Genomic DNA, 27,969 nt, shown 5'->3' with positions numbered 1-27,969 from the left:
CCCTGTTGGACAGGTACTAGTCTCCCCATTTTACAGGTAAGAGAACTGAGGCACAGAGAAGTTAAGGAACTTAAAAGTCACACGACTGGCAGGTATCCGAATCCAAGGATGAAACTCCTGAACCCCTGAGGGGGCCCAGCGTGTCCTCACGTGGATAGAATCCCTTTGCAAGCTGCCTGTGCCTTGACTTTTCCCCCAGTCTCCTCATCCGGTCCCTTCCCACCCGTACTCCTCCCTGACCCCTGACCCCTGACTCTCACCCGCGCATTCAGATCGACCGCCCAGCCTACCCGCACGAGGTTGGGAGCCACTTAGCGCCCACAACTCTTGCTTCCCAGAGAGCTTTGCGTTCCCCTGGAATAAAGAGCCTTTGAGCAGGGGAGTCTCGTCCGGCCCTGCGGAGGCCCCTCCCACCCGCGCCGGCCCCCCCCCCCCCGCGCCGCCCCCCCCCCCCCCGCGGCAGTGGGCGGGTCCCCGGCGGCTGCGCTGGCGGCCTGGGCGGGGGCCGGGCCTGGAGGCGGCGCGGAGCTCGGAGGAACCCGGCGGGCGGGCGGGCTTCGCGCGCAGGTGGCTCCTCCTCCGTCTCTCCTGAGCCCCGGCACACTACCGACCTGCGAAGGATCGCCTTTGTGCGGGGCTCCGGGAACCCACGACGGCCGCTGCGCGTCTGGATCCATTGTTTCGCTTCTGTCTCTTCCGGGCAGGTGTCGGCGGTGCGCGGGGCCCGCACGTGTCACAGCGGCGGCTGGAGCGCTGGGACCTGCGGGCGGGCGCCGGCAGGGGCGTCCCCAGGCGTGCGCTGGGAGATGAAGTACCTGAAACCGTGGTGGTCCGAAGGCGGCGGCCTCTTGCATCTCACCATCCTGCTTAGCTTGGCGGGGCTCCACCTGGATCTGGACCTAGATCTCTACCTGGTGCTCCCGCCGCCCACCCTGTTCCGGGATGAACTACTGCTCGGGGACTGCCAGACGAATCCCGCGTACGCGCCCAGCCTCTTCCCGGCCGCGGGAGGGTGGGGGCGCACGGACCACCTGCACCCCAAAGGCCGGGAGCCAGACCCCGCGGCAGAACCCGAGGGCCAGCTGTTCCGGGAGGTGCGCACGCTTGGGGTCCCTTTCATCCCCCGCACCCGCGTGGATGCGTGGCTAGTGCACAGCGTGGCGGCCGGGGACGCCGACGGGGCACATGGGCTGCTCGGCGCCGCCGCCGCATCTGCCTCTTCGGCCGGAGGAGTCGGCACTAGCGCGGACAGCGGCAGCCAGGCTGCTCCGGGAGGTGGCGAGGACCCCCGAGCAGCCCCGAGTAGCCCCTTGGAGGAAGAGGAGGCACCCACGGAACCGACGGCTCAAGTGCCGGATGCACGCGGACGCGCAAGCGAGGTAACGGGAGTGCGCGCGGTGTGGGGTGCGCTGGCCAGGAGCCCTGGATGGTGTGAGGAGCCTGGGGAGGGGGCACACTGCTTACTTTCCACCCTCAGCCCCAAGGGGTGTGTAGGTTCGCGGACGACTCTGCGCCTCTCCTTTTTGTGAATCTGAATGAAGGCTATTAGGCTTTATAGGCATTTGAAAAAGAAGTGGGTGAAGTCATCCTTTTCGTCGTCGGGGACACCTTTCTTGTGTTTGATGGCCATCAAGCGTAGTTCGGGGCTGGGGAGCGGGGAGGAGAAGGGATGCTGGTGATATCGTTGCTCGCTGCATTTTTTCAGTACCTCGTGTACACCGACACGTCTTTTTTTCTGGAACCCGTGCCCGACTCGAAGGACCCTGAGGAGGCCTTGGTCTCCAGGAGGACGCACGTTTCTCTTTAAGAACCACACTCCCGACCTAAGGCGATGGTCCCCGCCTGGAGTTTCAACCCAGTTGCAGTTCGTTTTTGCTGCTTCCCTGGACGAAGGGGCGGTGGTCAGTGTGCAGGCAGAGGCCAGCTGGCAGACCGTCCCGCGGCGACCAGCCTTCCCCGCGCTAACAGTGCGCTTCCCTCCTAGAACTTGGGTAATCGCTTATTAGCATGAAACAGGAGCCCCGGCAGTCACCTAGTGACTAATGAGTTCCCTTTGGTTTATCGGTCAAACCCTTTGGCTTAACTTTCTTTTGAAACAAGATCTGTCGATTGAACTACACGTGTGGCTGCCAGCGGCCCTTCCACTTATAAGGACACTTAATATCAACTTCCCCCAAATCGTTTTACCCCAAGTTTCGTCAAAGGGATCTTTTTAATCCCTTCTTGGCCCAGAACCTTAGTGTTCACAATTGGTATCGTTCAACGTGTTCCTCGGACGTTGTTTTTGGAGTGCAGTCTTAGGCAAAGTGGGAGTTGGGGCTTGACTGGTTTGTTTGCTGCTCTTCGGAGCTGCCGTTTGTGTAGGCAGTTGTGGAACGAGCTTCTCCACCCTCTCCTCGAGGGGTCATTGTGCCGGAGTGCCTGGTGGTGATTCACTGTTATGCAGATCTGATCCCTTCCTCTTCCTGGGGCCGGAACTCATGGGGTGGGGGTGGGCGGGAGTCTTGGTGGGCTCGGGTCTGTTGGGAACGGGGGAAGGTTCTTCCCACCCACTCATCCAATCTAGATCCTCACCTCCATCCTCTTCTACCTCCTGATGAGAGTCGCTTGCTGCACCGCTTACCTTTCCTCATTCTGTAACTCGCGGGGTGAAACCCAATGCTGGATGCTGTACCAGATGGCACCCTGCCCCCCTCACAGCCGAATGCCAACCGGCTGGCCAAGTATGCAGGGACCTGGCGGGAGAGGAGACAGTTCACTCCGTAAGGACTTCCCTCCCCCTCCGAGCATCACCTGGTGGATACCTGTTTAAACAGGCAAGCCTGCCTTGCGGGAAGCTTCTGGGGCCTAGGCCCAGCCAGACCTTGGAGTCCCTGAGCCCAGCTTTCCCAGGGAGGAGGGTGAAGTTCACGTGGGGCTATTCTGGTGGTGCTTCCCCGGCCAGGTGTGGACCTGCTGGACCTTGATGGCTGAGGGGACGACCTGGTCATGCTAATTTCAGCGAAGATCAGCTGTGGAGCACCTTACAGTTTTCACAGCCAGTTCACCTTTATTGGTGATGCCTTTTGTATGTTACCCTTGTGAGGTACACATCCCTGGCAGTCTTATATCCAATTTGTACTTTATGCAAATAGAGGCCCGGTGAGGTTAGGAAACTTGGTCGAAGCCACACAGTTTGGGGTGCCAGAGTGGGACTAGAACCTGAGCTGACTCTCAAAGTGGCACATTAGGTAAACCCCCGAACTGTCCTCAGGTTCTCTGGACAAGGGTGCAGCTGGAATGGGGTGACACCCCTCCCGACACCAAGCCCAAGCACTGTTTCTCAATGCTGGATTGACTTTTAAAAGCAGATTATACCATTCATAATGCAGAGATTCCAGTTGGAAGCCCTGGCTGGGAGAAAATGGGCTGGGAAAAAATGACACCGGTTTTTGCAATCCACAAACCTGGGTTTAGGGACATCACTTACTAAAGTGGCCTCACACAGGTCTCTCCGAGCCTCCGTGTTTCATCAGAGAGTAACGCTTCCCTCCGGGGCGCTGTGCCAGTTCAGTGGGAAAAACGTGTGGGAGGTGCCAGCCCAGGGCTTGGAGTGTGACTGGTGTTCTCTTATTTTTCTCCATGCTCAACCCACCCTCCTTAACCTGTCCCCACTCATTTTATTTCCTTTTGTCTTATTTGCCTGTGTGTCTGGCTCGGTTGTTTGTTTGTCCAGGGGGGTGGGGTGTGTTGCAGCCGGAGTGTCTGGTTTGGAATCCCAGCTCTGCCGCTTAGAGCTCTGTGACTTTCCAGCCAGTTTCCTAACCCGACTGTGCTGCGTTCTCCTCACCTGCACAGCGAGAATAGTAAAGGTGTCCACCATGTAGGGCTGTTGTCAGAAACAGTTCATTCCACATCACAGCCCGAGAACTGTGCCCGCCACGTCTTAAGTGCTTCATAACTTGTTAGTCACTGTCTGCTGAAAACGGGGTGGGAGTGCTTTGCCCCACAGACCACTCTCCGGGTCGTCATGTTTTTAAATAGATCGTCCTGGTGGCTTGCATTGGAGTCGTAGGAAACTCTGGTTTGATGGTACTGTTTTCCCTACTTTTTGTACACGCACAGAAATATTCAGGAGTAGGGGATTTTCCCAGTGGCAAAAGAAGTACTGTTTTGGTTTCATTTCTTAGCGCGCGGCTCTTCGTTATCTGAAAACAGAGTCTGGAATTCCCCAGGGCCGACATGCTTCCCTTCGCAACCACAGCCATTCACTCACGACCCATGAAGCACCCACCCTTCAAAGCAGCGCGTGGGCGCAACAGAGAAATGAATGGTTTTTGTAGAATGGAGCATGTGAGGCTCTTGGGAGGTGGAGTGACTTCAGGGAGCTGTTGCGGCTGTGCCACTGAGAGGGGGCCGTGGTCATCGCCACGTGGCTTCGTGCCCTGGGGCGGGGACCCTCCGCCGGGTGCGGGGTCCCGCGGGGCCTCTCGGTTTCCTGCCCGTGGGACCGTGCTTCTTCAGGCCACAGGAAGAGTCTGACGCGGTCAATACTTGCTTCTAAGAGAAAAGGAAAGAGAAAGGCCCTCGATTGTGAACGTAAACGTTCTTTTTCATTACGAAATCAAAGACAGCCCCTGATGCCTCGGCAGCGGCAGAGAGATGCAATTTCAAACATTTGCCTGTTTTTCACCCGCAATCAGGACACAGGAACAGCCCCAGAATCACGCGCGTCGCAGCACTGCGGAGCTCCACAGGAGGCTCGTCGATTTGCTCACTGAAGGACACAGGGAAGGCGACCCTTCTATGGGAAAGAATGGCACAGGGCACAGTAGTAGTGTCCTGGGACTACCAGAGCAAAGAACGACACAGCGGGTGGCCGAAACACCGGATCTGGAGTGTCCCGCAGACGCGAAGGTGGCGGCAGGGCTGCCCGCTGGGAGAGGGAGCGTCCGCCCCAGGCCCTTCTCACCTGTGGCCGTTTGCTGGCCGGCTTTGGCGACCCTCTTCCCCAGTCCCTGCCTTCATCTTCGCTTGGCACCTCCTTGCGTGCATGGCAGTCGTGTGAACTAAGGACCTACCTGTTCATCTTAACTAGTGACATCTCCTGCACGTCAGTTGCCAACTAAGGTCACATTCCGAGGTACTGAGGGTTAGGACTTAGCCTAGGGATCTTGAGGGCAGCAGTTGAGTCCACTCCACAGTCACCACCTATCTCCCTTTCCCCGGCAACTCGTGGCAGGTTCAGCTTGCTTAGCAAGTGGGCTCCAGCTGTTGAAAACTATGCTGTTTGTGGAAGCAGCTGGTCTGTGTATAGGATCATTTGCAGCAGGATTTGGTCTGTGCTCGTGACCAAATCCTTATTGTGTTTTGTTTTTTCCTGCCTTAATGTGCAGCAACCCTAGGGAACCTTATTTCACATTTTCTCCAGTCAGCCCTCCGTTGGTGGGTCGCAGGCGTACCATCTCTGCAGTGTCCCTGGTGTTGTTCTCTCCATTCCCCCTACTTCTCAGCTCAGCTGAGACATCAGGGTGCAGGGCCAGGCCCTGACTCAGAAGCAGGCTGGCCTGGTGGTCCAGTGCTCTGGACTGGAGTCCGACCAGCTTGGGTAGCTGTAGGTCTGGGCTCCGCCTCTGACTGTTGTATAATCTGGGGGACACTTTGTAACCTCTCTGTGCCTCAGTTCCCTTCTCTGTAACGTGGGGTGGTAAGTGTACCTTTGGGAATTGTGAGGACTAAAGGAGACCATGCAGGCTCAGCAGGGCTGGTACCTGTGAAGCCCTCGATGGTGTTAGCTACTGCTGTTGATGCCACTCTCGGGGCTCTGGAATGCCCCTTCCCCAATTTCTGCCCGGTCTGTTGCTAGGTGCAGGTTTCCAAAGCTTGCCTTGGTTCTCTGCCCTTGTATTTGGGGAGCCTCCACTAGCTCCTCATTACCTACCAATTCGATATTTTGTCATTCAAGGCTCCTCACGTGGCCAGCGTGACCTAGCTCCCTCACTGCCCTAGCTGAGTTCATCTCCCATGATCCTCTGCCTGGAGCCTCCTTTCTGGCTAAAACTTTCTCCCTTTCTTTTCCCTCGACAGCCCCCTGCTTTCCTGCCCCTTACTCTGTTATCTTTGGCCAGAATGCCTCTTTTCATTCCTCCCAAGGCTTTTACTGTTAAATTCTCATACTCATCTCAACTGTCACCTGCAACCATTTCCTTTTCTTTCCTTCCACCCCTGATACACTCTGTAGTAGTTCTTTTATGGGACTTGGCATTCTCTACTTTTTTTTTTTTATCTTATATTGTCCTCTTGTGCCTTTAAGAGCCAGCCCTATACTATACTCGGGACAGCCCTCTTAAACTGAGAGGGAGGTCGCTTCATGGCCTGCTGGACCCAGTCTACTTTAAACTGCAGCTGTCTTGAGTGTGGAAACTGGGTCTTCACTGTAACCCTCAAGTGGCACCCAGGCCCGGGTGAGGAGCGCAGGCTGGTTCAGCCGGCGTCTGCTGAGCGCTCACTCCTCGTCCATCCCCCCACGTTGGTTTGACACCATGAGCTGGAATGTGTCGTGGGTCCTTCATGGCCAGAGTCCAATTAGAAAGTAGGTCAGATGCGAATCCCAATGGGCCATCTGACCATGTAATGCCAATTTGAGTGGATGGGGGCCGCAGGAGGCAGACTTGCAGGTTGGCGTTATAATTAGTCAGGTGGTGAAACAGGATTGCCCAAAGTTACACAGCAGGTTAGCAACCTTGCCTGGAACAGAACTGGTCGCTGTTCTTAAGCACTGAGTAAGCCATACCTCCCACCCACTACCAAACGATGCATTGTAAAAACAAGCTGCTCCCATTCTGGGCAGCCTTTCGATATGAATAGTTTATTCTCAAAATCTAGTTAGGGAATTATGTTGATATTCAAATACGCTGGTGGGCAGCTGAGGCTGGTGAGGCCCTGCCTGGTACACACCTGGGTGTTTTGGGTTAAGTTGCAGGTGGTGGTGGGCAGAGTGCAAGCAGTGGCAGAGAGGCCTGACCCATGGTCACCGTGGTGTGCGACCTTTTGAGACTGGTGTAACTCAGGAGCAGTCAGGGTTCTCCAGAGAACAGAACCTATAATTTGAATATGTACTATACCAGTACGATATGAATGAATATATACATATATACCTGCGTGCACGCACACACACACACACACACGAGTATTTTAAGGCAGCCGTGGTTGTGGAGGCTGACAAGTCCAAACCCTAGGCGAGCTGGACACTCAGCAGACCGGAGGCAGAATTTCTTCTTGTTCAGGGAACCCTCCATTTTGCTCGTAAGGCTTTACAGCTGATTGGATGAAGCCCACTCAGGTCATCGAGGATGATCTCTGTAAAGCCACCTGGTTTGGTTGTAGCTGTCAACCACATCTACAGAATCCCTCTGCAACCACTCCCAGGTTAGTGTCGGAGCCACTGTGTACCATGGCCTAGCCACATGCGGCGTTGGCACAGAAAACCGCCCATCACACCATCTGGCCCCGCTGCTACCGGGCAGCCCTTGTGAGAGGAGATCCCCCTCCTTCTGGAAGAGTCTGGTGAGCGTGAAATAGCGCTGTGCATTTAAGGGCTGGTGCAGTTCCTCGCATGTTAATAGATATTCAACAGATGACCTGCCCTTATTGCCCCAGAGCTGGGGATCTTATCTCCAGGAAACTCCTGTCCCGCTTGGTCATGCTGGGACCTGCTTTGGTGTAACAGGAACCCTTCTGTCCCCAAGGGGGCAGATCATTCGGGAAATGGTCGATCAGAGTAGGGAGGCTCCCAGCTGAGACGATCAGACAGGAAGAGGGAACAGATGTGCAGGAGGCCTCGGGCTTTGAGAAGGCAGGTCCCTTCAATAAATGTCTAGTATACATTCCTGAGATACAAGGACTCTTCACTATAACCATAAAGCCATTAGTACACCTAAAAAAAATCAGTAATTCTTTGGCATCATCAAATATCCAGTCAGTGTTCAGATGCCCCAGTGGTCCCATGAGCAGTTTTCCACGGATGGTGTGTTGGATTCGGGATCCAAACAAGATGCATCACCGGGCATAGTGGCCCGCTGTTTTGCATGATAATGCAATATGCAGCCAGGAGCTTCATATTTCCACGTAGAGTCGGTTCTTCCCACCACTGCCGTGTGATGTGGTGGGAAGCAAGTGGGATCCAGTGTGGGTTGTCCTGGTGGTGCTTTCGGGGTTCTGGCAGGAAGCAAGCAGCCTTTGCCCTAGATGGCTCCCGTAAAGGGACTTATGAAAGACTTCTTGCAGGAGTAGTCAGGGAGGGGGGGACCCAGAGACTACCAGCAGGCGGGGGTGGGAAGAGTGGTACCAGAGCCTAGTGGGTGGAGGAGGGGCTGCTGTTGCCGAGAACGTTTGCTCACCCTCCAGTCCCCTGCTCCCTCCTCCCACAGGGTGAACCCAGCCTGAAGCCTGCCGGCACAGGAGCCCGGGTTGGCAGGGGGACAGCCTCTGGGGGACACCCGCAGTTCTAAGAGGGGCAACAAGTAGCAGGACAGCGCCTGAGGTCTGGCCCCGAAGTACAAATGCCTGCGACCAAGTCCTGGTTCCGTTGCTTGCTAGCTCTGTGACTTGAAGGCAAGTTGCTTAACCTCTCTGTGCCTCAGTGTCCTCCTGTAGCGGAATGCTGAGCGACTTAAGTGGGATGGTTGGTGAGTGTGGAGCCTGGCTCACATCACAGCGGGCGCTCAGGAAGTGGGAGCGGTAATTATTATAAACTGCCACTAGAAGCCACCCAGGCCAAACAGGACACTGTCTCTTTATCCGGCTCCTCGCTTCTGCTTCTCTCTAGACCCGAGGGCTCCAGCCTGCCTCCTGCCTGGGGACCGGCCTCAGAATTCCGTGGCCTTCACCTCTGTCCCTCTGATGTCATTCCTCTCGGAGGCACCACACTGCTCTTTGTCTTTGAAGGTTCATCCATCCCTAGAGGTCAAAGCAGGTCTCAGTCCTTCCTCCCCCAGATGAGTAAACGAAAGAGGCTCAGCTACACCAGCTGGGACTGCCCACAAAGAGTTCCTTCAGGGGTCAGACTCGCGAACCCACTATCCAGGTCCCGACAGTGTGATAAGTACGGAACTTAGAAATCACGTTGCCGTTATCAGACCTTCAGAGATTTTAGTAAGAAGAGAAAAGCTTTGCTCCTTTCTTCCGCTTCCCACTGCCTTCCGGTGACTCAGAGCCTCCCAGCAAGGCTTCCAAGGTGGGGGGGGGCAAATTACATGGTGGGGCAAAGGTGCATTAGCAGCGGGAGGATAGGTGTCATAAGTTCATGGCCCAGTAGGAAAGGAAAGATCCAAACAGTTGTAATTTTAGAAAGAATAGGATGCATGTGATGAGAGGAAACCCAGCGACCTCGGGATTTTAGACAGGAGAACCCGGTTTGGGCTGAGGGGCCCGCACTGGGAAGGGTCCGGATCCCTGCAGAGGGTGAGTGGGTCCCCCCACCCCCCCAGCAGAGGGAGCCACAGCAGGGAGGGCCTTTCCAGCAGGCCGGGGCGGGGGGGGGGGGGGGGCAGCTCAGAACAAGCCACTGGATTCCGAGTTGTGCCCAGACACCCCAGGTCACCCCAGCTCTCAGGTTTATGGCGGCTTCCTATGGCGAGTGTGAAGACTTTTTTTTAATTGAGTCCCAGCCTCGTAAGAATAAATATCACCTACATACAAATAAAAAGTAACTTAATGATGGGTTTAACCTACTCATTCTTTAAATTCAGAGCCTGGGCCATAAATCTGCAGTGGACTTGTAAAACACATGCACTCGGGTCTCGGCGCCATGGCATGGAGTCGAGAAAACAGGAAAAGGGAGCAAACAGTAATTGCTGGCTCCCAGGGGCCGGCCTCGCTTTCTCCTCGCGTTCTGATTGAGCTGCCAGGGGTTAGTCATTAATGGCAACTCTTTAGAATAAAAAAACCAAAAACCAAAACAGTAGAAAGGAATCGTAATTAGTGGCTACATAGCATCTGCAAACGTATAAAGTGCTATTTCTTAAAATGTGAGTTAGCCAGTATCTTCACAGATGAGGACACTGAGGGTGCAAGTGGCCCGGGATCACAGGAGAGTAGGATGGGTCGTTGCACTCAGCAGTGTTTGGACTGGAGCCCTCCCAGCCACAACACTTGTGGAGATCTTGTAAGACTGCATCCTCCACCCCTCCCTGCCTTGAGAATTCTGGTCTCTCCTCCCAGCTGTCACAGACAGGGGACTCCCGAGATTGGGTTGAGTGTGCATAACGCTCATAAGGGAGTGCCCTTGGCAGCTACAGCAGTGGAGGGGAAGGCAGGAAAGCAGGGTTAACCCAAAGCAGAAGTCAAGCTGCCTTGCAGGCTAATGAAACCAGAGCTTTAGGGCTGAAGTAGTGCGCATCACAATTGTCCAGCACGGAGCGGGGATGGCAGGGCCTTTACACCCTCCCTGCCCAGCCACGGGAGGGATATGGGTGCCCTGGGAAGGGTGTGACCTTGGGTGAGGTAGCGCTCTGCACAGTTGGATGTGCCCTGCCCGCAGGTCCCCAGCAGCTGCCGCAAGTCCTTCCTTGCAGGAGGTCCAGGGTGCACAGCTCCTTGTGCATGACACTAAGTGGGGGAAATTCTTCTCTCTCATCACTTCTTAGAGCACATGTTTCTGTTAGCTTTGTAATAGGCTTGCAGTAAGTGATAGTTGAATGGCTAAGTGGAGGACTAGCCAAGGAGATATTTATTGACTACATAAGGCTGTGCAAGTTCAAGTATCTCTCTTCCCTAGGTCTGCAGAACTCGACCAGCACTTCATTCTACCTTCAAGGTTCCTGAGTGGCCCTTCTTTCCCCTGTGGCCTCATAGATAGGGTGACCATTTGGGACAGTGTTGGTGAATGCCTGTTGTCTAGCTTAATTGTTAATTGCACCTTCTTGCCCTCTCCGAAATGGACTCGTCTGATGTAGCCACTTGTTTGTAGACCACTGGGGTGTCGGAACTGGAAGGGGCCCTCTCGGGACTTGGCATCCAGCGCTGCCACGCCTGGCCCGGGTCTCACCTTCTGCCTCCCCTGCCTCTCCCTGCGGGGCCAAAGAGACGAAGGGAATGGCTATAGGCAGCAAAGCTCGCATTTCAGCCTTGACCAGGACTTTGCTCCTGGGCTCCTGTAGCTCCTCCTGCCTCTGCTGTCGTCACAGTCAGCCGGCCTCGAATGAGCTGCAGTTGGAGCCTTCCAATGAGCCAAATATCGAGAAACCCAGAGTAGGTGGTGGGGTGTGAGGAAATGGATATGCCACCGATGACAGTGTAAATGAGAACAGGATTCGTGGAAAGCTGTTTGGCAAGTCCCTCCAAAGAGGCTGAAAACATGGCCAGCATGGTTTAAAAAACAAAGACAGGCAAACAAACAAAAACCTCCTGGTGCCTGTAGAATTCAAGGAGAATTCTTCTCCAGCTTTCCAGTAAGGAATCCTTACACAGACCTTTTCTGTTCCCGATTCTGTTCTCAAAGCCGGCGGTGTGACAGTAACGACCAAAATATCTAAACAAAGCAAAACAAAACACATGAAAGAAATCCAGGAATCATTCTGGTGCATCTTCACGCAAAATACAGCTGTAGCAAACTGAATGGCTGAATATAACTAATATTTATTATCCCAAGGTCTCTATGGGGTCAGAAATTCTGTGACGGTATGGCTGGGTGGTCCTCACTGGGGGTCTCATGAGGTTCTAGGCAAGATGTTGGTTGGGTTGGTTATGTTCATGTTCGTCTGAAGGCCTGACTGGAGCTGTGTGTGGGCTCCACTTCCAGAATGGGCCACCACAGGGCAGCTGGCAGGAGGCTTCAGCTCGCTGCCCAGGAGACCTCTCTGTGGAGCACTCGAAGGTTGCCCTCCCACCGTGAGCTCTGGGGTTTCACCAGAACAAGGGGTCAGAGAGCGCAGGAGGGGGCCACGGAGCCATACCGGCAATTCTCAGCCCTTTCCTCTCGTGGGGCACATAAAGTAGTAACTAAAATTCTGCAGCACACCAAAAAAAAAAATGTTTTCCAATCCGACACACACAAAAAATAACTGGCATCGTAGGTGTAATTTTGATTCATTCACACTGGATGGCTAATACTGTGTTAGCTGTTGTCACATTTTTATTTTACAATCTAAGGGAAAATATTGCATGTTTTGAAAATTCTTGCGGTGCACCCATTTCTCCTCTTTGTGGCCAAAATGCTTGAACGAGTTGACTGGGCACTGTGTCCAATCCACCCCCTCCCGTCTACACCTCACGCGGTCTCATTTGGTGTTCCCCCCAAACTGATTTTTCGAAGGCCACCAGCAGCTTCCCTATTGCCAAATCCAGTGGATACTTTTCGGTCTTCACTTGTGCCACCTCCAAGCGCATTCAATGCCATCGACCACTCCATTCTCCCTGAAACACTTGGTTTCCTAGACAGTGCCTCTCCCCACTTCCCCCTGCAGCCCCGCACCCCCCACCGCACTTCCTGTCCTCCTCCTTCTCTTCACCTCTTCTGCTGGCTTCTCTGAATGAATGCTGCAGCGCCAGTGTTCTGCAAGAAGAATGGGACCATCTTTTGTTATAATAATTAGCCTTTTGTTCATAGTTTCTGAGATAGCTCCAGGACCAAAAGGGAAAAGGTGTGTCTTGTTATCTTTATCGGGCCTCTTTTAACCACACCTGATTTGAGTTCATCAGGTGACTTTTGGAAAGCCCCTGAGGGTGGCAGCTGGTGCCAGGGAAGCAGCCATGTGATTGGAAGTTTGGAACTTCAGCCCCAGACCTGTGGGTGAGCTGAGACAGCAACTAGAGATTGAGTTCAATCACCGAGGCCAGTGATTTTTTTTTTAAGATCTTACCGTATTTATTTTTAGAGAGAGGGAAAGAGAGGGCAAGAAACACTGATATTGTGTAAGAGAAACACCCATCAGCTGCCTCTCACATGCCCCCAGTTGGGGACCGGCCCACAACCCAGGCATGTGTCCTGACAAGGGATGGAAGGGGTGACGCCCCTCAGTTTGTTCGCCAGGGCCCAAGGCCAGTGATTTAATCATTCCTGTGTGGTGGTAGGCATGATTGATTACCCATCAAAAAGGAGGGGGTTCGGAGCTCCTAGGTTGGTGGAGGGACAGGAAGCTTGGCACAGCCAGAGAGGGCATGGAAGCTTCTTGCCCCTTCCCACCTGCCTCGCTCTGTGCACCTGCTTGTTCCTGAGTTGCATCCATCCTTTTATAATAAAACAGTAATCCAGAAAGTAAAATGTTTTCCTTAGGTCTGTGAGCAACCCAAGGCGATGGTTATGGGAACCTCTCGTTTGTTCAGCCAGTTGGTTGGAAGCACACGTAACAATCTGGATTTGGCATTGGGATCTGAAGGTGGGGCAGGGGCGGGGCAGTCTTGTGAGACTGAGCCCCAAACCTCTGGGATCTGATACCATATCCAGGTAGATAATGTCAGAATCGAGCTGTTACAGACACTGTTGGGAAGGAAGATTTTTTTTTCTTTCTTCCCTTCTACGTTTCTTTGGCTGGTCTGATAAATTGATATAAGGCAGATTAATAGCAGGTCAACAAAAGTTTAATAAATTACATACTTCCTGTGGGCATGGGCCAGACCCAGAAAAACTGAGGATACAAGTCCCTTGGGAATGGCCTAAGCCATCGCCTTAAGCACCACACTCAACAGAAGACAAAAGAAGATACTGGGGAGGGGAGAGTCAGTTTTGGGAACCTTCCAGGAAAAGAACACTGAACAAGGTTAAGGTTGTTATACAGATTTGTCATTGCCCCCTTATTTTATTGATTTATTGAATTTCATGATTGAATCACCCCCTTCTTCCTGGTACAGCGAGGGAGATGCCCTTACAAATGGAAATTTCACTTATACGGATAAATGTCTTACAAAGGGTAACTTCTGCTTGGTTTTCATGGCTTCTCTTAAGCCTGCTGTTCCTTCCTTTCCTCCCTCCCTCCTTCCTTCCTTCCTTCCTTCTTTCCTTCCTGAGAGAGATTGATTCACAGTTATGCTTATTTATGCATTAATTGGTTGATTCTTGTACATGCCCTGACCTGGAATTGAACCCACAACCTTGGTGTATTGGGATAACGCTTTAACCAACTGAACTACCCGGCCAGGACTAAAGCCTGCTGTTTCTTAAAAATAACCAGACTAAAATAATCCTGCATCAAAGAGACAAATTTTGAGGTGGCAAATTATGCCCCCTTTGGACAACCCTGATGGCATCACAGAATTTCTTGGTGTGTGGAGAACCCACACGTTTGGTGCCAGAAGTGGGGCGGTGCTGTAGTAGAGTATTGAGAGTAGACACTGTGTTTCCCTTTATATCATTATGTCATTTATACCGTTATTATTGAACATTATTCTAGAAGCATAACCAAAGCAATTAGACAAGAAAATTAAATATGAAATGTAAATGCTGAAAAGGAAGAGGTGAAAATAATTATTAAAGCAGTTGATGTGATTATTCACTTTGAGGGGGAAACACAAATTAATGGAAGAATCATTATGGAGGAACCCTTTGCTGCTGACCTTGGCCAAAGTGATTTTGCTGTGTAGGAATTTTTTTTTCTGTGTGGGAACTTGGGAACTGGCCAGTAGTAAATTATGTCCAGTGAGATGACACTGGAGTGGTACTATGATCCGAACTTATTCTTTGGCTGCATGGTGTTTGCGCGGATAGCAAGATCTGAATGCAACACGGAGGCACTGCTGTCAGACACAGATGGATGACTATTATGCACACAATAGCTGTGTAGGAATTTTTAGGTTAATGTTTTACTTTTTTTAAAAAATTGCAAGAATAGTATATGTCCTTTACTCAAATGTACCTGTTGTTAACACTGTGCCCCATTTGATTTACCTAGTTTTCTAATTATATTTTTCTCTGTTTATACATACAGTATATAATTCTTTTTGTTCTGAAACATTTAGGAGTGAATTGAAGCCATTGTGCCCCTTGATACGAAAGTACTTCAGTGTGTCTTTTCTAAGAACAACGAGTTCTCTGTAACTGTGGTGGGCAATTAGACAGATGTAAGCAGAGCAAGGACAATAAGCCATGTACAGAAGGGTCACCAGGGTGTTAAGTCCCAGGTGCCTAGCATCAGGCAAAACTGGGAAAACAAGGACCTTGCCCCCAGCGAAACTTTTCCTTTGCTCTGCATAACTCTGATCATGTGGGTTAGACCCCTGTAAACAAGGACGCCAGATGATAGCCCTTAAGCGTTGGGTCCCCAGGACAATGAGGTTCTAACTCACCTCAAATTCATCCAGGCCTTAGTTGTGCTTCAGCTCCAGGCCTGAAAAGCAGCAAAACCAGATAAGTGACACCATGGCCGACATCAGGACCAGCTGCAGTGACTAATGACCCTCTGCCCTTGTGTAATCAGTAGAGACCACAACCCTGAAAGGGCACACCTGGAAAGCTAATGAATAGTCTATTGAGATCCTCCCCTGAGACCTCCAGATAAATACCATCAGGATAGAGGACTCAGTGGCCTTTTTCCTCCCCCTCTTAGTCGCATGCTGGGCCCCCCCCCAGATCCTCTCTGCCACAGGGCAGTTACCTTTACCCTTTTCTTTCCTAAGTTCCAAGGGCCCTTCTTTTGCCTCTGTAACTTGTTTCCTGAGCCCGTTCCTTCTACAGCTCACTTCTACATCTGTCACTTTCTAAAGAAACTTTCTCTTACAGCTTGAGGCTTGGCTCTGAATTCTTTCTTAGCCGGAACTCAAGTGCTCAGGTTGCTGAACTGAAGTCCCGTCTGACTCCACTGCTCTAGCGCCTGGTACCATGTCCTCCCGCCAACATAACCAATATCCAAATCAGGAGATTCGCCAAGAATCTACGACTAATCTGTGGTGTTCAGATTTTATCTGTCATCCCAGTAATGTCTCTTATAACTACTCTTCTCCTGGATCGGTGCTACCCCAGGGCCACCCATGGAAGTTAGCTACCAAGCCGCCTCTTCACGTTTAATCTAGAAAGAATTTCCTCGGGTTTGAGATTTCTTGACCTTTAGATTTTGGAAGAGCATTGATCAGTTACTTTGTAAAACAGACCCGATTTTTATTTGTCTGATGTTTCCTCGTGATTACATGGAGATTACCAACGTAGGGCAGGAGCACTGCAGAAGCGGCACTGTGTCCTTCTGCGCACACAGTGTGGGTTTGTCTCCATAGTGTGGTGACAGGTTTGACCCGTTGGTGTGGGTGGCGGTTTCCAGGTTTCTCATGCAGTGCCATTTTTCTCTTGGTAATTAAAAAATAATCTGTGGAGTGATGCTTTGAGACTAAATACCTTGTTTCTCATCACATTCTTACTCCCTGGTTTTGGCATCCATCAGGGATTTTCCAACTCCATCATTCTTCTATATTTACCAGTTACATTCTACTGTAAGAAGAGATTTCCTTTTTTTACTTGCTTGTTTACATTCCGATGGAGTCACTGATTGTTTTTCACACATTTAATGGGTCATGATCCATTGATAGATGATAGACCTTTTAACCTAATTAACCCTTGCATGGAGAGTGCAGTCACATGGAGAAATTCAGTTCTTTTCTTCCCAAGGTTTTAGTTAAGCCATATTACATACTTTTGTTACCAAACTCGCATACACTCTAAAAAATTTTCCCACAAAGTCTTCCCAGACTAAAGTATATTTGATCTCTTTCCTTATGGGCTTGATCTAGTCCTTACTTACCTCTGTTATTGTTTATTAATATAACATTATAGAGGGCATCGTCTCATGTTTGCAAGTTCATGGGTGGGTCCACAGGTGTTGCATTAATTCAAACATTACAAATTAACTAAGGGTATCTTGGTTCATGGTTCTAAAATAGGTTGCATCATTTAGGGATTAGAAGCTCCTACACCCACCAACAGCAAATTTCATCAACAGTGTTAACTGCCTCAGGAATCCAGAAATTTGAATTTGATTATATTCAGGCCTAACAATAGAAACTTTGCCTTGGCAAAAGAGGGAGTTACAAAGAGTAAGGACCTTTTCCCTCCTTCCCCAAATTTAGACAGGAGTCAGCATCGCAGTTGCAGGTAAGAGCAGGACTGGAGCATCATCTCACCCACTTGGAAGTCAGTTCCCTACCACAGTCTTAGGATGTTGTCTCTAGTTTATCTGTTCAGCAAGTACCTATTAAGGGTCTAGTATGTGTCATACAGCTGGAACCAGGCAGAGTCCCTGCCCCCAAGGCTGGCATTCTAGTGGGACAGATAGACATCAGAGAAGCAAATGTGGTAATATATCAGCTGGTGCTAAATGCTGTGGGTAGAAATTAAGAAAGATAAGGGAGATCGATACTGATGGGAGAAGGGGTTTTGAGGGTTGCTTTAAAAGAAAAGTGAGATGGTAATATTTGAATAGGGGCCTAAAGGAAGCCATAGGAGGGAGGAGAGAGAAGCAATCAGGGAGAGAGCCCTTAACCAGCTGGAGGTGAGAGAGGGCTTGGCGTGCCTGAGGCTGAGCTTTGTTTAGAGATAGTAAAGATGAAAGGTCAACAGCAAAGGAGTAGTAGTTGGTGAGTTAGGAGAATGAAGACAGCAAGTGCTTGGATGCCAGGTGGGCTACCTGTAGTTACCAGGAAGGGCAGTAACTAAGTTAATGTTGTTGAAGGGTCAAGAAAGGTGAGGATGAAGAACTGGACAACCAGTAGAGACCCTGATGAGCTTGGTGGCAGAGCGACACCACGGTGGGGCCACAGTCCTTGCTGGAATAGATTCCACAGAGAATGTACGCAGTCCAGATGACTGGAGGATTTTGCAAGCAATGGGATAGGCTCTAAAGCAAAATGGAAGGCCCAGGGAGGATTTTAAAGAGGGGTGGTGTTAGCCTATGTTAATAGGCTGATGATGGGAAACAATTGGTGCAGAAAGGGGAGGATAAAGGAGAGGGAGCGATGGTCTTGAGCACGGGAGCTCCTTGTAATCAGGTGCTCACATGGGCTGGCCCGTCGAGATTGAGTATGTCATGGAGTTAGGTACAGTAAACAGAGAGAGAGGCGAGGAAGAAGCAAGTTGGCCCCCAGCATATCAGCTTCCCTTTCCTGCTCTGCTTTGATTTCTCCTTGCTTCTGGCGTCTGTGGGTTTTCATTTCCTTGACCTTCACGTGTTTGTTTGATCAGATGAACATTTCTGTGGTTTCCAGGGGTTGGGGGTGGTGCTGTCCTTTGAGTTAGTCCAGTGTGCCATGTCGCTGGAAGAGAGCAATTAAAAACAGATCCTTTGAAAGGTTTTGAGAAGCCTTGGTTAAGTTAAAGGGCGGGGGGTGGGGGTGGAATTATACAAAGATTTTAATAGCACAGTTCAAAGTGTCAGTATATATAGTATCTGTTGAATGGTAACTATTTGAATGCTTAGATATACAAATTCTCTAGCCTTTCAATTATTTAAGGCTCTTCGAGTAAATTAAAAGGTGGAAGGACTCATCTGGGTAAATAAGCATAGTTGAAAATATCTATGGAGATGTTTGAGCTGTGTTAACTTTATTTTCTTGGAATAAAAAACATATTTACCATTTTCCTGTGTATAAAAGAAGTCCATGTTTGTGCAAAATATTCAAACAGCACAGAAATGTATAACGTGAAGCCAACTCTTTTTAAGCACCCTGCCCCCAGCTGCTCCCAGCTTTCAGACAGCCGCAGTGAACACTTTGTAATACTTTCCAGATTTTTCTATGTGCGTTTGATTAGTGTTTGCTTCTAAATTGGCTGTTTGATCTATTTTTAACAGAAAACTAAATAAAAACTGCAGACAACAGTGCCTTCCAAATCTAATAAACGTTACAAGTCCAGGGGCTTTATAATTACATATAATTCTACAGATTAGAGCAGCCTATCTCACAGTGAGTTCCTAAAAAGGACAGGACTCCACACCGAGCTTTGTTTCAGAACGTAACATTTCTTTAACAATGAAATGTCAGTCTCAGCTTTCGACTTGGGTGTTTTCATGACCCCTGAGCAGTAAGTACAATATAGTTTTAAAGATTGTTTGACTTATTGGATGAAATATACATTTCTACTTAGCACATTTTTGGGTACTTTTATAGGACAATGAGGTATTAAGAGCTATGGGTCACAGTTCCCAGCAGGAGGAAAATGAGCAAAGAGTATCTTCAGCCCAGAAGGAAAAATCACTACATCAGAAGAACGAAGATGAAAATAAAATAGCAGATAAGCCTGAGTGGGAGGCAGAAAAGACCACTGAGTCTAGAGAGGAGGTAAGCGTGTCACAGTCTCCCAGACTTACCATTTTGGCATTCAGGTAGATTTTGTAAGGCTCTGTCAATTTGTGTTGAGAATGAATGAATTTTGTATGTAAGCGTAACCTAGTATAAGCAAACTGATGTATGAAAAACACATGCTTTTGTTTTATTGTGGCAGTGGTTGTTTGGCTTACAAAGGAATCAGCCCATAGAATTAGGTATCTCTGGTTAAACTGAAGATAGTGTGCGCGTGTGTGTACACACCTACACCCCCCTCCCCGAACTTGCTAGCAGGTTGTGTTAGTTGCATTTGCCATGGCAAGGGATAAAGAGATGGCTGGCACCCTGCATCCGGGAATCCTCGCCCAGACACGTGCATGCAAATCACCCTCAGTACCAGCTGGGGCTTGGGCTCAAACCCTCAGTCTCTCCACTGGGCCGGGCTCCATGGGCACCATTTTGTGCCTCTGGCCTAGGGGGACTAAGGCCAGGCCCAATGGGGCAGCCTCCTTGACTCCCCTGTGTCTAACAACCCTCTTTGGTTGTGAGAAGTGGTATAGAAGGATGAACTCCAGGAGCCAGGCTGACAGGATGGAGTCTTCCTGCAGCCTGTGCTTCTCCGTTTCATTTGGGCCGTACTCTGATTTCTGCTCAGCTCCGCTGAGGTCCCAGCAAACAAGCCTGGCTGAGGCTCCAGAGATGGGCGCGGAGGTTCCACAAACTTTAAACCACTTACCACTTCACCTGAAAGGTGCACCCTTGAGGGTCTTGTCCTGCTGGTTTTCTCAGCCATGATTGCCCATTGAGCTTGGGGCTGTGCCTTGACACCCTCGGAGGACGGAGGGTACGGTGCCTTGGGCCTCTTCAGACAACCCGTCGCTGTCTCCTTGGCCGTGTAACATTAAATCAGAAAACAGCCTTGCTCTCTTTGCCCACTCTCCATTCCCGGCCCTCCAGCCTGTTCTCGCCAGTTGAGGAGACCGAGTCCTTCCCTGTACCTGGAGTGAAATATCCAGGGTAGTCCTTGTGACTTCTGGATAATCAAATTAAAAGTATTTGGAAAGAGGCATTTCAGCCCACTTTCCTGAGAGCCTTGCAGTCATCCTTTTTGGAGGGAGATGTTTTATCACAGTCTTATCACTTCACTGTTTTACAGATTTATGCTGTTGGTTCTGTTTTCTCCTGCGTATGCCTTTGCCTTTTTACTCCCTCCCTGAGCTTCCCAGAAAAGCAGGAATGGTGTGTTTTCTACTTCTCAGAATTACCTGAATTAACTCACTGCTAGATACGTAGTAGGCACTCATTAAATGCCAATAATGAAGAGATAGGTGAAGTGGGGCGCTTCTTTAGAAAATCTAAAATACAATTTAAATGAGGACAAATACCAATTTTGACAAAACTTCTCAGCAACACATTCATCACTCCAAGCAAGGCATTTGTGCCTCATTCCTTGGACTTGGGCTTGGCTGCTCATGTGCACCTCCAAGTTCCGGGTCTGTGCCTCTTGTTAGGTTAGCATCCATATATTCTGCTACTGAAATGTGGTGCTCTTACAGTTTGTTGAAGTCTTATTTCCATTCGTTCGAGTGATAATCCTGGGTGATAACCAGGGCAGCCGACATTCGGTACTTAACAGTGCCTTCTTCTAGCCCCACTGCAGGCCCACTGCAGATTTAGACTGCCGGCTATTAATGAAAACTAAATACACTGTATGTAAATTAACTGGTCTGAAGAGAATTTCTTCTCACTGAAGACAAGTTGAGTTTATATTAATGTTTTGCTTTTAAAAGATAGGTCTTACAGAGTTAAATGTGTATGCATCATATTCTTTAAATACTCCTAGTAATCTCTGTTCAAATGAAATGAATTCTTGACCCAAAAGAGAACTGTGTTTGTGTTTTATGGTAAGATTTAGAAGAGTCTGGCTTAAAAAAGAAGACTGACCACTTCCTGGCAAATGAAATCTAATTGGAAGTATGGAGTATGTCTTTTGGATTAATTGTAAGAATAGCCGGATCATCCATTTCTGTGCAAGATGTGTACCCAGCTGAGCAGGAAAAATAAAACAGTTAGATTTCAAAATGGATTAACCAATTTCTATGAAAACAAGTGTCTCAAAAATTGTTCTGTATACTTTAGTGTGGTAGACAGAACTCTGCTGCTTAATGAATTCAAATAGAATGATGTACGTTCTACATCATTCTATCGAAGGAACCCAAAGCCAGATGTAGCGTATGGTCTATACTACCGTTGCTATCAGAAATCCTGAGCCAAGAAGGCAAAGTGTTGAGAATGATATAAAAACTGATCCTTGCAGCCCTGACTGGTGTGGCTCAGTGGATTGAGTGCCCATCTGCGAACCGGAAGGTCACAGGTTTAATTCCTGGTCAGAGCGCACAAACCTGGGTTGTGGGCCAGGTTCCCATTGGGGGCACGTGAGAGGCAATGAATCAATGTTTCTTCCCCTTTCTTTCTCCTTCCCTTTCCTTCTCTAAAAAGTAAATTAAAATCTTTAAAAAAGAATACTGGTCCTCGCAGAGGAAAACCACAAAACTGCCTTATAGTTAGTTGGTGACCCTTGATACGTGGGATCCCTACAGAAATAGCTGTCAACGAAGATGAACTCTCTAATAGTCCCAAGAGAAATCAGAAAGCATGTAGGAGAAGTAATTTTTGAAGTTTATGGCTAAATATTTCCGAAACTAAAACGTTATGACTCAGATGAAAGGAATATAGAGTCCTAAGCAGACTAAATACTAAGTCCCAAACATACCAAAGTGAAATGGCTAGACAGCAAAGAATTTTAAAAAAGTCTTTAAAATTACCAGGGGGGTGGGGGGAAGATTGGCTATGAAATGACAGATTGCCAAGAAATCAATAGTAATAAGTGCCTTAGGACAAAGTACTGAGGGAAAACATTAAACCTAATAACCTTGCCAAATAAATTACCATGTAAACATGCAAGCAAAATAATTCCAGGCTATGAAAACTAAGAGTTTACTACTTGCAGCCTGTCTAAAAAGAGCTATTACAGGAGTATTTCAGCAAGAAAAGAACTAAACCTTGAAGGCAGGTGATGCAATGGCGAGTAAAGAAGTTAGTAAAACATTTTAGTACGTCTAAATACATATTTGATGGTAAAGTTAGATATTTTTGTAGCAAATTTGGAGGGTCTGCTGTGGAGGAGCAAAATAAGATGAAACTAACAATTCTAGGCAAAAAGTATATGAGGAATGGGGTAGGAATGGGGAGGAGTTTCAAGTTGAAGGTTTTCACTAAGGAAGGGTATGAGAATATTGAGTACCCAAAAGAGGGGTATAAAACCCCAAGATAGGGATAAAAATCCAACATGGAGGTAAGACCTGGTTGTCTGTTCAAGATAAAATCTAAAGCTCCAGGCAGCCACTTCGGTGTTTTAATGAATGGTGCACCTTTTGTGTTTTCCTACAGAGACATCTAAATGGGACTGACACGTCTTTCTCTCTGGAAGACTTACTTCAGTTGCTTTCCTCACAGTCTGAAAATTCACTGGAGGTAACTGGTTTGATTACTTAAAAAAAATAGACAAGCCCTACTATCAACTAACAGTGTACTTCACTCTCACTGGTTTTTGTTTTTCTTTTTCCTGTTTTTCCTTCTGTTTCAGAGAGAAACAGAAATGTGTGGTTCCCTCTCACACCCCCTACTGGGGACCTGGCCCACAACCGAGGCGTGTGCACCAACTGGGAATCAAACCTGCCACCCTTTGGTTCGCAGACCGGCACTCAATCCACCGAGCCACACCAGCCAGGGCCACTATAGCTGTTATTATCCACGATCTTCCACAGTGTGGATTTAGACTGTTAACAGCAAAGATGAGAGCTGTGTCTTAAAAAGTAGTAAAATAAGATTATAACGTTAGAATGATCCAATAACATGGAGCTCCAGTGACACAACTGTTTAGCACGTGGTACTTACACAGCTGCCCTTTAATTTAATGAATGGTGCACCTTTTGTGTTTTTCTACAGAGATATCTATATGGGACTGACACATCTTTCTCTCTGGAAGACTTACTTCAGTTGCTTTCCTCACAGTCTAAAAATTTACCAGAGGTAACTGGAACCTTGGCTTTTATCCTTGCAGGAAAATATCTGCACTCAGCTCTGTGAATGAATACAGACCTTACGCCTGGAGGACGTTGTTGTTCAAATATAATATCCAACATACTATTCTTTAGGCATGTAGACTTAGGATTACTTTTAATAGAAACACTTCAACTTTGGAGAATTAGCCAAATATGTGTACTATTCCCCCAAGTAATGATCACAAAGGTCTAAGCCAATTTATATAATTCATATTGGATCAAAATGGCAGTAAGCATTTGACAAACTGAGGCACCTTTATTTTTCTGGTAGCATTTGTGTTCATTATACTTTATTGGTCTGATTTACTTTAAAAAGAGGCGAACCCTTTGCTCAACCAACACTGTATGCTTCACTATAGCTGTTATTACCCATGATCGATCTTCCACAATGTGGATTTAGACTGCAAGCAGCAAGGATGAGAGTTGCATCTTACAAAGTAGTAAAATAAGCCCCAGCTGGTGTGGCTCAGTGGATTGAGTGCCGGCTTGCCAACCAAAGGGTCACAGGTTCAATTCCCAGTCAAGGCACATGCGTGGGTTGCAGGCCAGGTCCCCAGCAGGGAGCATGAGAGAGGCAACCACACATTGATGTTTCTTTCCCTGTTTCTCCCTAAACTCCCCTCTCTCTAAAAATAAATAAAATCTTTTTTAAAATGTGGTAAAATGTTAGATTATAACATTAGAATGACCCAGTAACATGGAGCTCCAGTGGCCAGTCAGCCAGCACATGGTACTTACACAACTGCCCTTTGATTTAATGAATGGTGCACCTTTTGTGTTTTTCTACAGACACATCTAAATGGGACTGACACGTCTCTCTCTCTGGAAGACTTACTTCAGTTGCTTTCCTCACAACCTGAAAATTCACTGGAGGTAACTGGAACCTAGGCTTTTATCCTTGCAGGAAAATATCTGCACTCAGCTCTGTGAATACATAACAACTTTTACACCTGGAGGACATACTTGTTTAAATATTTATGTAATAATAAATACCCAACACATCCTTCTTTAGGCACACTGACTTAGGATTACGTTTAATAGAAATACTTCAACTTTAGAAAATTAGCCATTATTCCTCCAAGTAATGATCACAAAGGTCTAAGCCAATTTATATAATTCATACTGGATCAAAATGGCAGTAAGCATTTGACAAACTGAGGCAGCTTTCTTTTCTGGTAGTGTTTATATCTTCATTATACTTTATTGGTCTGGTTTACTTTAAAAAGAGGCAAACCCTACGCTCACCAACACTATATACTTCACCATAGCTGTTATTACCCACAATCTTCCACAGTGTGGATTTATACTGCAAGCAGCAAGGCTGAGAGTTGCATCTTACTAAGTAGTAAAATAAGTAAGATTATAACGTTAGAATGATCTAATAACATGGAGCTCCAGTGGCACAACTGGTTAGCACATGGTACTTACACAACTGCCTTCTAATTTAATGCCTTCTAATGGTGCATCTTTGGTGTTTTTCTACAGAGACATCTAAATGGAACTGACACATCTTTCTCTCTGGAAGACTTACTTCAGTTGCTTTCCTCACAGTCTGAAAATTCACTGGAGGTAACTGGAACCTTGGCTTTTATCCTTGCAGGAAAATATCTGCACTCACCTCTGAATAAATATGGCTCACACACCTGGAGGACATAGTTGTTTAAATATAATATCCAACGCATTATTCTTTAAGCACACAGTTAGGATTACTTTTAATAGAAAGACTTCAACTTTGGGGAATATGTGCACTATTCCTCCAAGTAATAATCACAAAGGTCTAAGCTGATTTATATAATTCATACTGGATCAAAATGGCAGTAAACATTTGACAAACTGAGGCACTGTCTCTTATTTGTTCTGGTAGAATGTGTGTTTTCATTATACTTTATTGGTCTGATTTACTTCAAAAAAAGACTGTCTTCTCCTCAGCCAATACTCCTTCAGTATAGCTGTTATTTTCCATGATGCTCCACACTGTGGATTTGGATTGCTAACAGCTAGAATGAGAGTTGGATAGAACATGAGAATGATTTAATAACAACCAGCTTTTTACTAACCTAATTTTTAAAGTTGCTGTGAGTCGCCTGTATTAACTGGGGAAAGCTATTCATAGCCAATAGCATATCCCTAAGGACGAAAGAAAATACTGTAAGGTACTAGAACTGCTGTTGAAATCGGGTTATGTGTATTAAAGTACTTTTTTCCATTTTTCAGGGCATCTCACTGGGAGATAGTCCTCTTCCAGGAGGCATCAATGATGTCATGAATTCTTCAGCACACTATCATGTAAATATTAGCCAGGCTATAAGTCACGATGTAAATCTCCATGAGGCCATGTTGCTGTGTCCTAACAATACATTTAGAAGAGATCCGGTAGAAAGGACTTCACAGCCACGAGAACCATTTCTGCCGTTGAATTCTCATACCATCAACCCTGAGCAGACCCTTCCTAGAGCTAATTTGACAGGGTTTCTTCCACCTGTTGACCATCAGCTAAGGAATCTAACAAGCCAAGACCTATATGACCTTAATATAAACATGTTTGATGAGATAAATTCAGTGTCTTTGGCTACAGAAAGTTTTGATCCACTGGAAGTTTCTCACCTTTTCGAACAACCAGATTCTGACTCTGGGCTTTCTTTAAATTCAAGCCACAATAGTATCTCCGTCATCAAGTCTAATTCCTCTGTGTGTGAAGGTGCTATAGGTTCTAGCAGTGACTTGGAATCTCCTTCCCACTGTGCTTTAGAAGGGGCTGTAGGAGGCTACTACCCGGAGCCCAGGAAGATTTGCCAAGTGGATCTTAGGAGTGATTCTGGTTTTCACCGGGACCTTGCATTTCAACATGTACTCCATGACCACACTTACCACTTACAGCCAAGTGCACCAGAATCCACCTCTGAATCCTTTTCATGGACTGGGAAGTCACACAAAATAAGGAGTAGGTACCTCGATGACACGGACAGACATTTGAGCCGTGACGAACGCCGTGCTGAAGCTCTGCACATCCCGTTTTCTATAGATGAAATTGTTCACATGCCTGTTGATTCTTTCAACAGCATGCTAAGCAGACACTACCTGACAGATTTACAAGTGTCACTCATCCGTGATATTAGACGAAGGGGAAAAAATAAAGTTGCTGCTCAGAACTGCCGTAAGCGCAAACTGGACATAATTCTGAATCTAGAAGATGATGTATGTAACTTAAAAGCAAAAAAGGAAACCCTCAAGAGCGAGCGTGCACAGTGTAAAAGAGCTATTAACATAATGAAACAGAAGCTGCATGACCTTTATCGTGATATTTTTAGTAGGCTAAGAGATGATGAAGGTAGGCCGGTCAATCCAAATGAATATGCTCTTCAATTCAGCCATGACGGAAGTGTTTGGATTATACCCAAGGAACTGGTGACCTCACGCCACAAAAAGGAAACTCAAAAGGGAAAGAGAAAAAGTGAGAGAAGAAATTAAAAATGGATTCCAAACCATTGAAACTGCTTCAAGGTTTACCTCAAGTATTAACGTATCTTTTAAGTACTGCTGCTTGAATCACTCAGTTAACTATTATTTTGAAGCTTACATGGACAAGTTTAGGACTTCAAGATCAGATTTGTGGGAAATCTGGGGAAAGCCCCACCTTCCCATGAGGTCCTCCTGCATCATATGCACAATTTATAAATATGTACAAAGAGTAGGGTAACGTGAAAATTTCATGACTATCCAGTCACTTTGGTAGCCTTTTTTAGTAAGACAGTCACTTCAAAAGTAGCAAACACTGGATGTAATTATTTAAAAACATTTTTGACTTGAAATGCTAAGAAGCCTTAACATTCTCATTTAGTTTGTAAGCACTGAAGTATAGTGAGCTTTTCAAAAGCTATTTTAAATGTTGTGAATACATCAATTAGAACTTTTTCTCTGGGAGTTTTATACTTGAATTTATTTTTTAAAAGTTAACATTTCCCTTATGTACAGAAATTCTAAGCAAATTTACCTTGGATATTTTCTCCTCCAAAATACATCCAGGAACAGAGGTAAATACCTAGCAAGTACAGCAGCATGTTGGTAGACTCCATCCAAATTAACATCAACGTAGTTCATTAAACTGATAAAGGGAATCCACATCACACTTGGATTTAAAGAATACTGTATGAAATAAACTATAAATGGCCAAGCTCTAAACCATGGCGTCAAAAACAAAAAATGGAACTTTTGCATTATGCTCTGACCAGAGGGCTCAGTTGGTTGGAGTATCCTGTACACCAAAGGGTTTTGGGTTCAATCCCTGGTTGCCTCCCAATCGAGGTTTCTCTCTCTCCCTTCCCTAATCAGTATACATATCCTTGGATGAGGATCTTTTAATAGTGCATTAGGCTTTACTGGCTGAGAATGAAGACCTCTAATGTCACAGGTTTTAGAGAACAGAGCTACCTGTGTATAAACAGAACTCCTGAGCAAGTAAAGGCAGCCTGCAGGGAAGGCTTCATCCTTAACATGTGTCTCACAAAAACAGCTTAACGTGAAAACATTACAAGCCACGCTTGAATACAAACCAACAGTAGAGGAAGAGTCACAGAAGAGCATAGCCTCTACAACCAATGAGCTGGAAATACTGAAACCCTATGAAATGGGA

The 27,969-nt window shown here is 47.5% G+C and overlaps 1 protein-coding gene, 1 non-coding gene and 1 pseudogene across 13 annotated transcripts; 1 reads left to right on the top strand and 2 right to left on the bottom strand.

Moving 5' to 3' along the window:
• The first annotated feature begins 529 nt into the window (after positions 1-529).
• NFE2L3 (nuclear factor, erythroid 2 like 3) lies at positions 530-27,969 on the top strand. Of its 12 annotated transcripts, XM_036010467.1 has the most exons (7): positions 534-1,379; positions 19,060-19,230; positions 22,666-22,749; positions 23,224-23,307; positions 24,129-24,212; positions 24,825-24,908; positions 25,554-27,969. In XM_036010467.1, exons 1-7 carry the CDS (start codon positions 807-809, stop codon positions 26,805-26,807), a joined length of 2,334 nt encoding a protein of 777 aa, XP_035866360.1. In that variant the 5' UTR covers positions 534-806; the 3' UTR covers positions 26,808-27,969. The 12 variants fall into 12 exon arrangements, 11 of the variants coding, with proteins under 11 accessions (XP_035866368.1, XP_035866369.1, XP_035866360.1 ...); XM_036010475.1 differs by lacking the exon at positions 25,554-27,969 and having other exon boundaries at positions 530-1,379; positions 24,825-25,027; XM_036010470.1 differs by lacking the exon at positions 22,666-22,749.
• On the bottom strand, positions 6,271-6,366 carry LOC114508271 (annotated as a pseudogene).
• On the bottom strand, positions 14,567-14,751 carry LOC114508254. Its single transcript, XR_003685502.1, has one exon. It is a non-coding gene; the product is annotated as a small nucleolar RNA SNORA23 (small nucleolar RNA).

The sequence above is a fragment of the Phyllostomus discolor genome, chromosome 10 (genome assembly GCF_004126475.2).
Source record: "Phyllostomus discolor isolate MPI-MPIP mPhyDis1 chromosome 10, mPhyDis1.pri.v3, whole genome shotgun sequence".
Taxonomy (NCBI): Eukaryota; Metazoa; Chordata; class Mammalia; order Chiroptera; family Phyllostomidae; genus Phyllostomus; species Phyllostomus discolor.
Note: the sequence above shows the minus strand (reverse complement) of the source record. Positions and strands in the feature narration are given on the sequence as shown.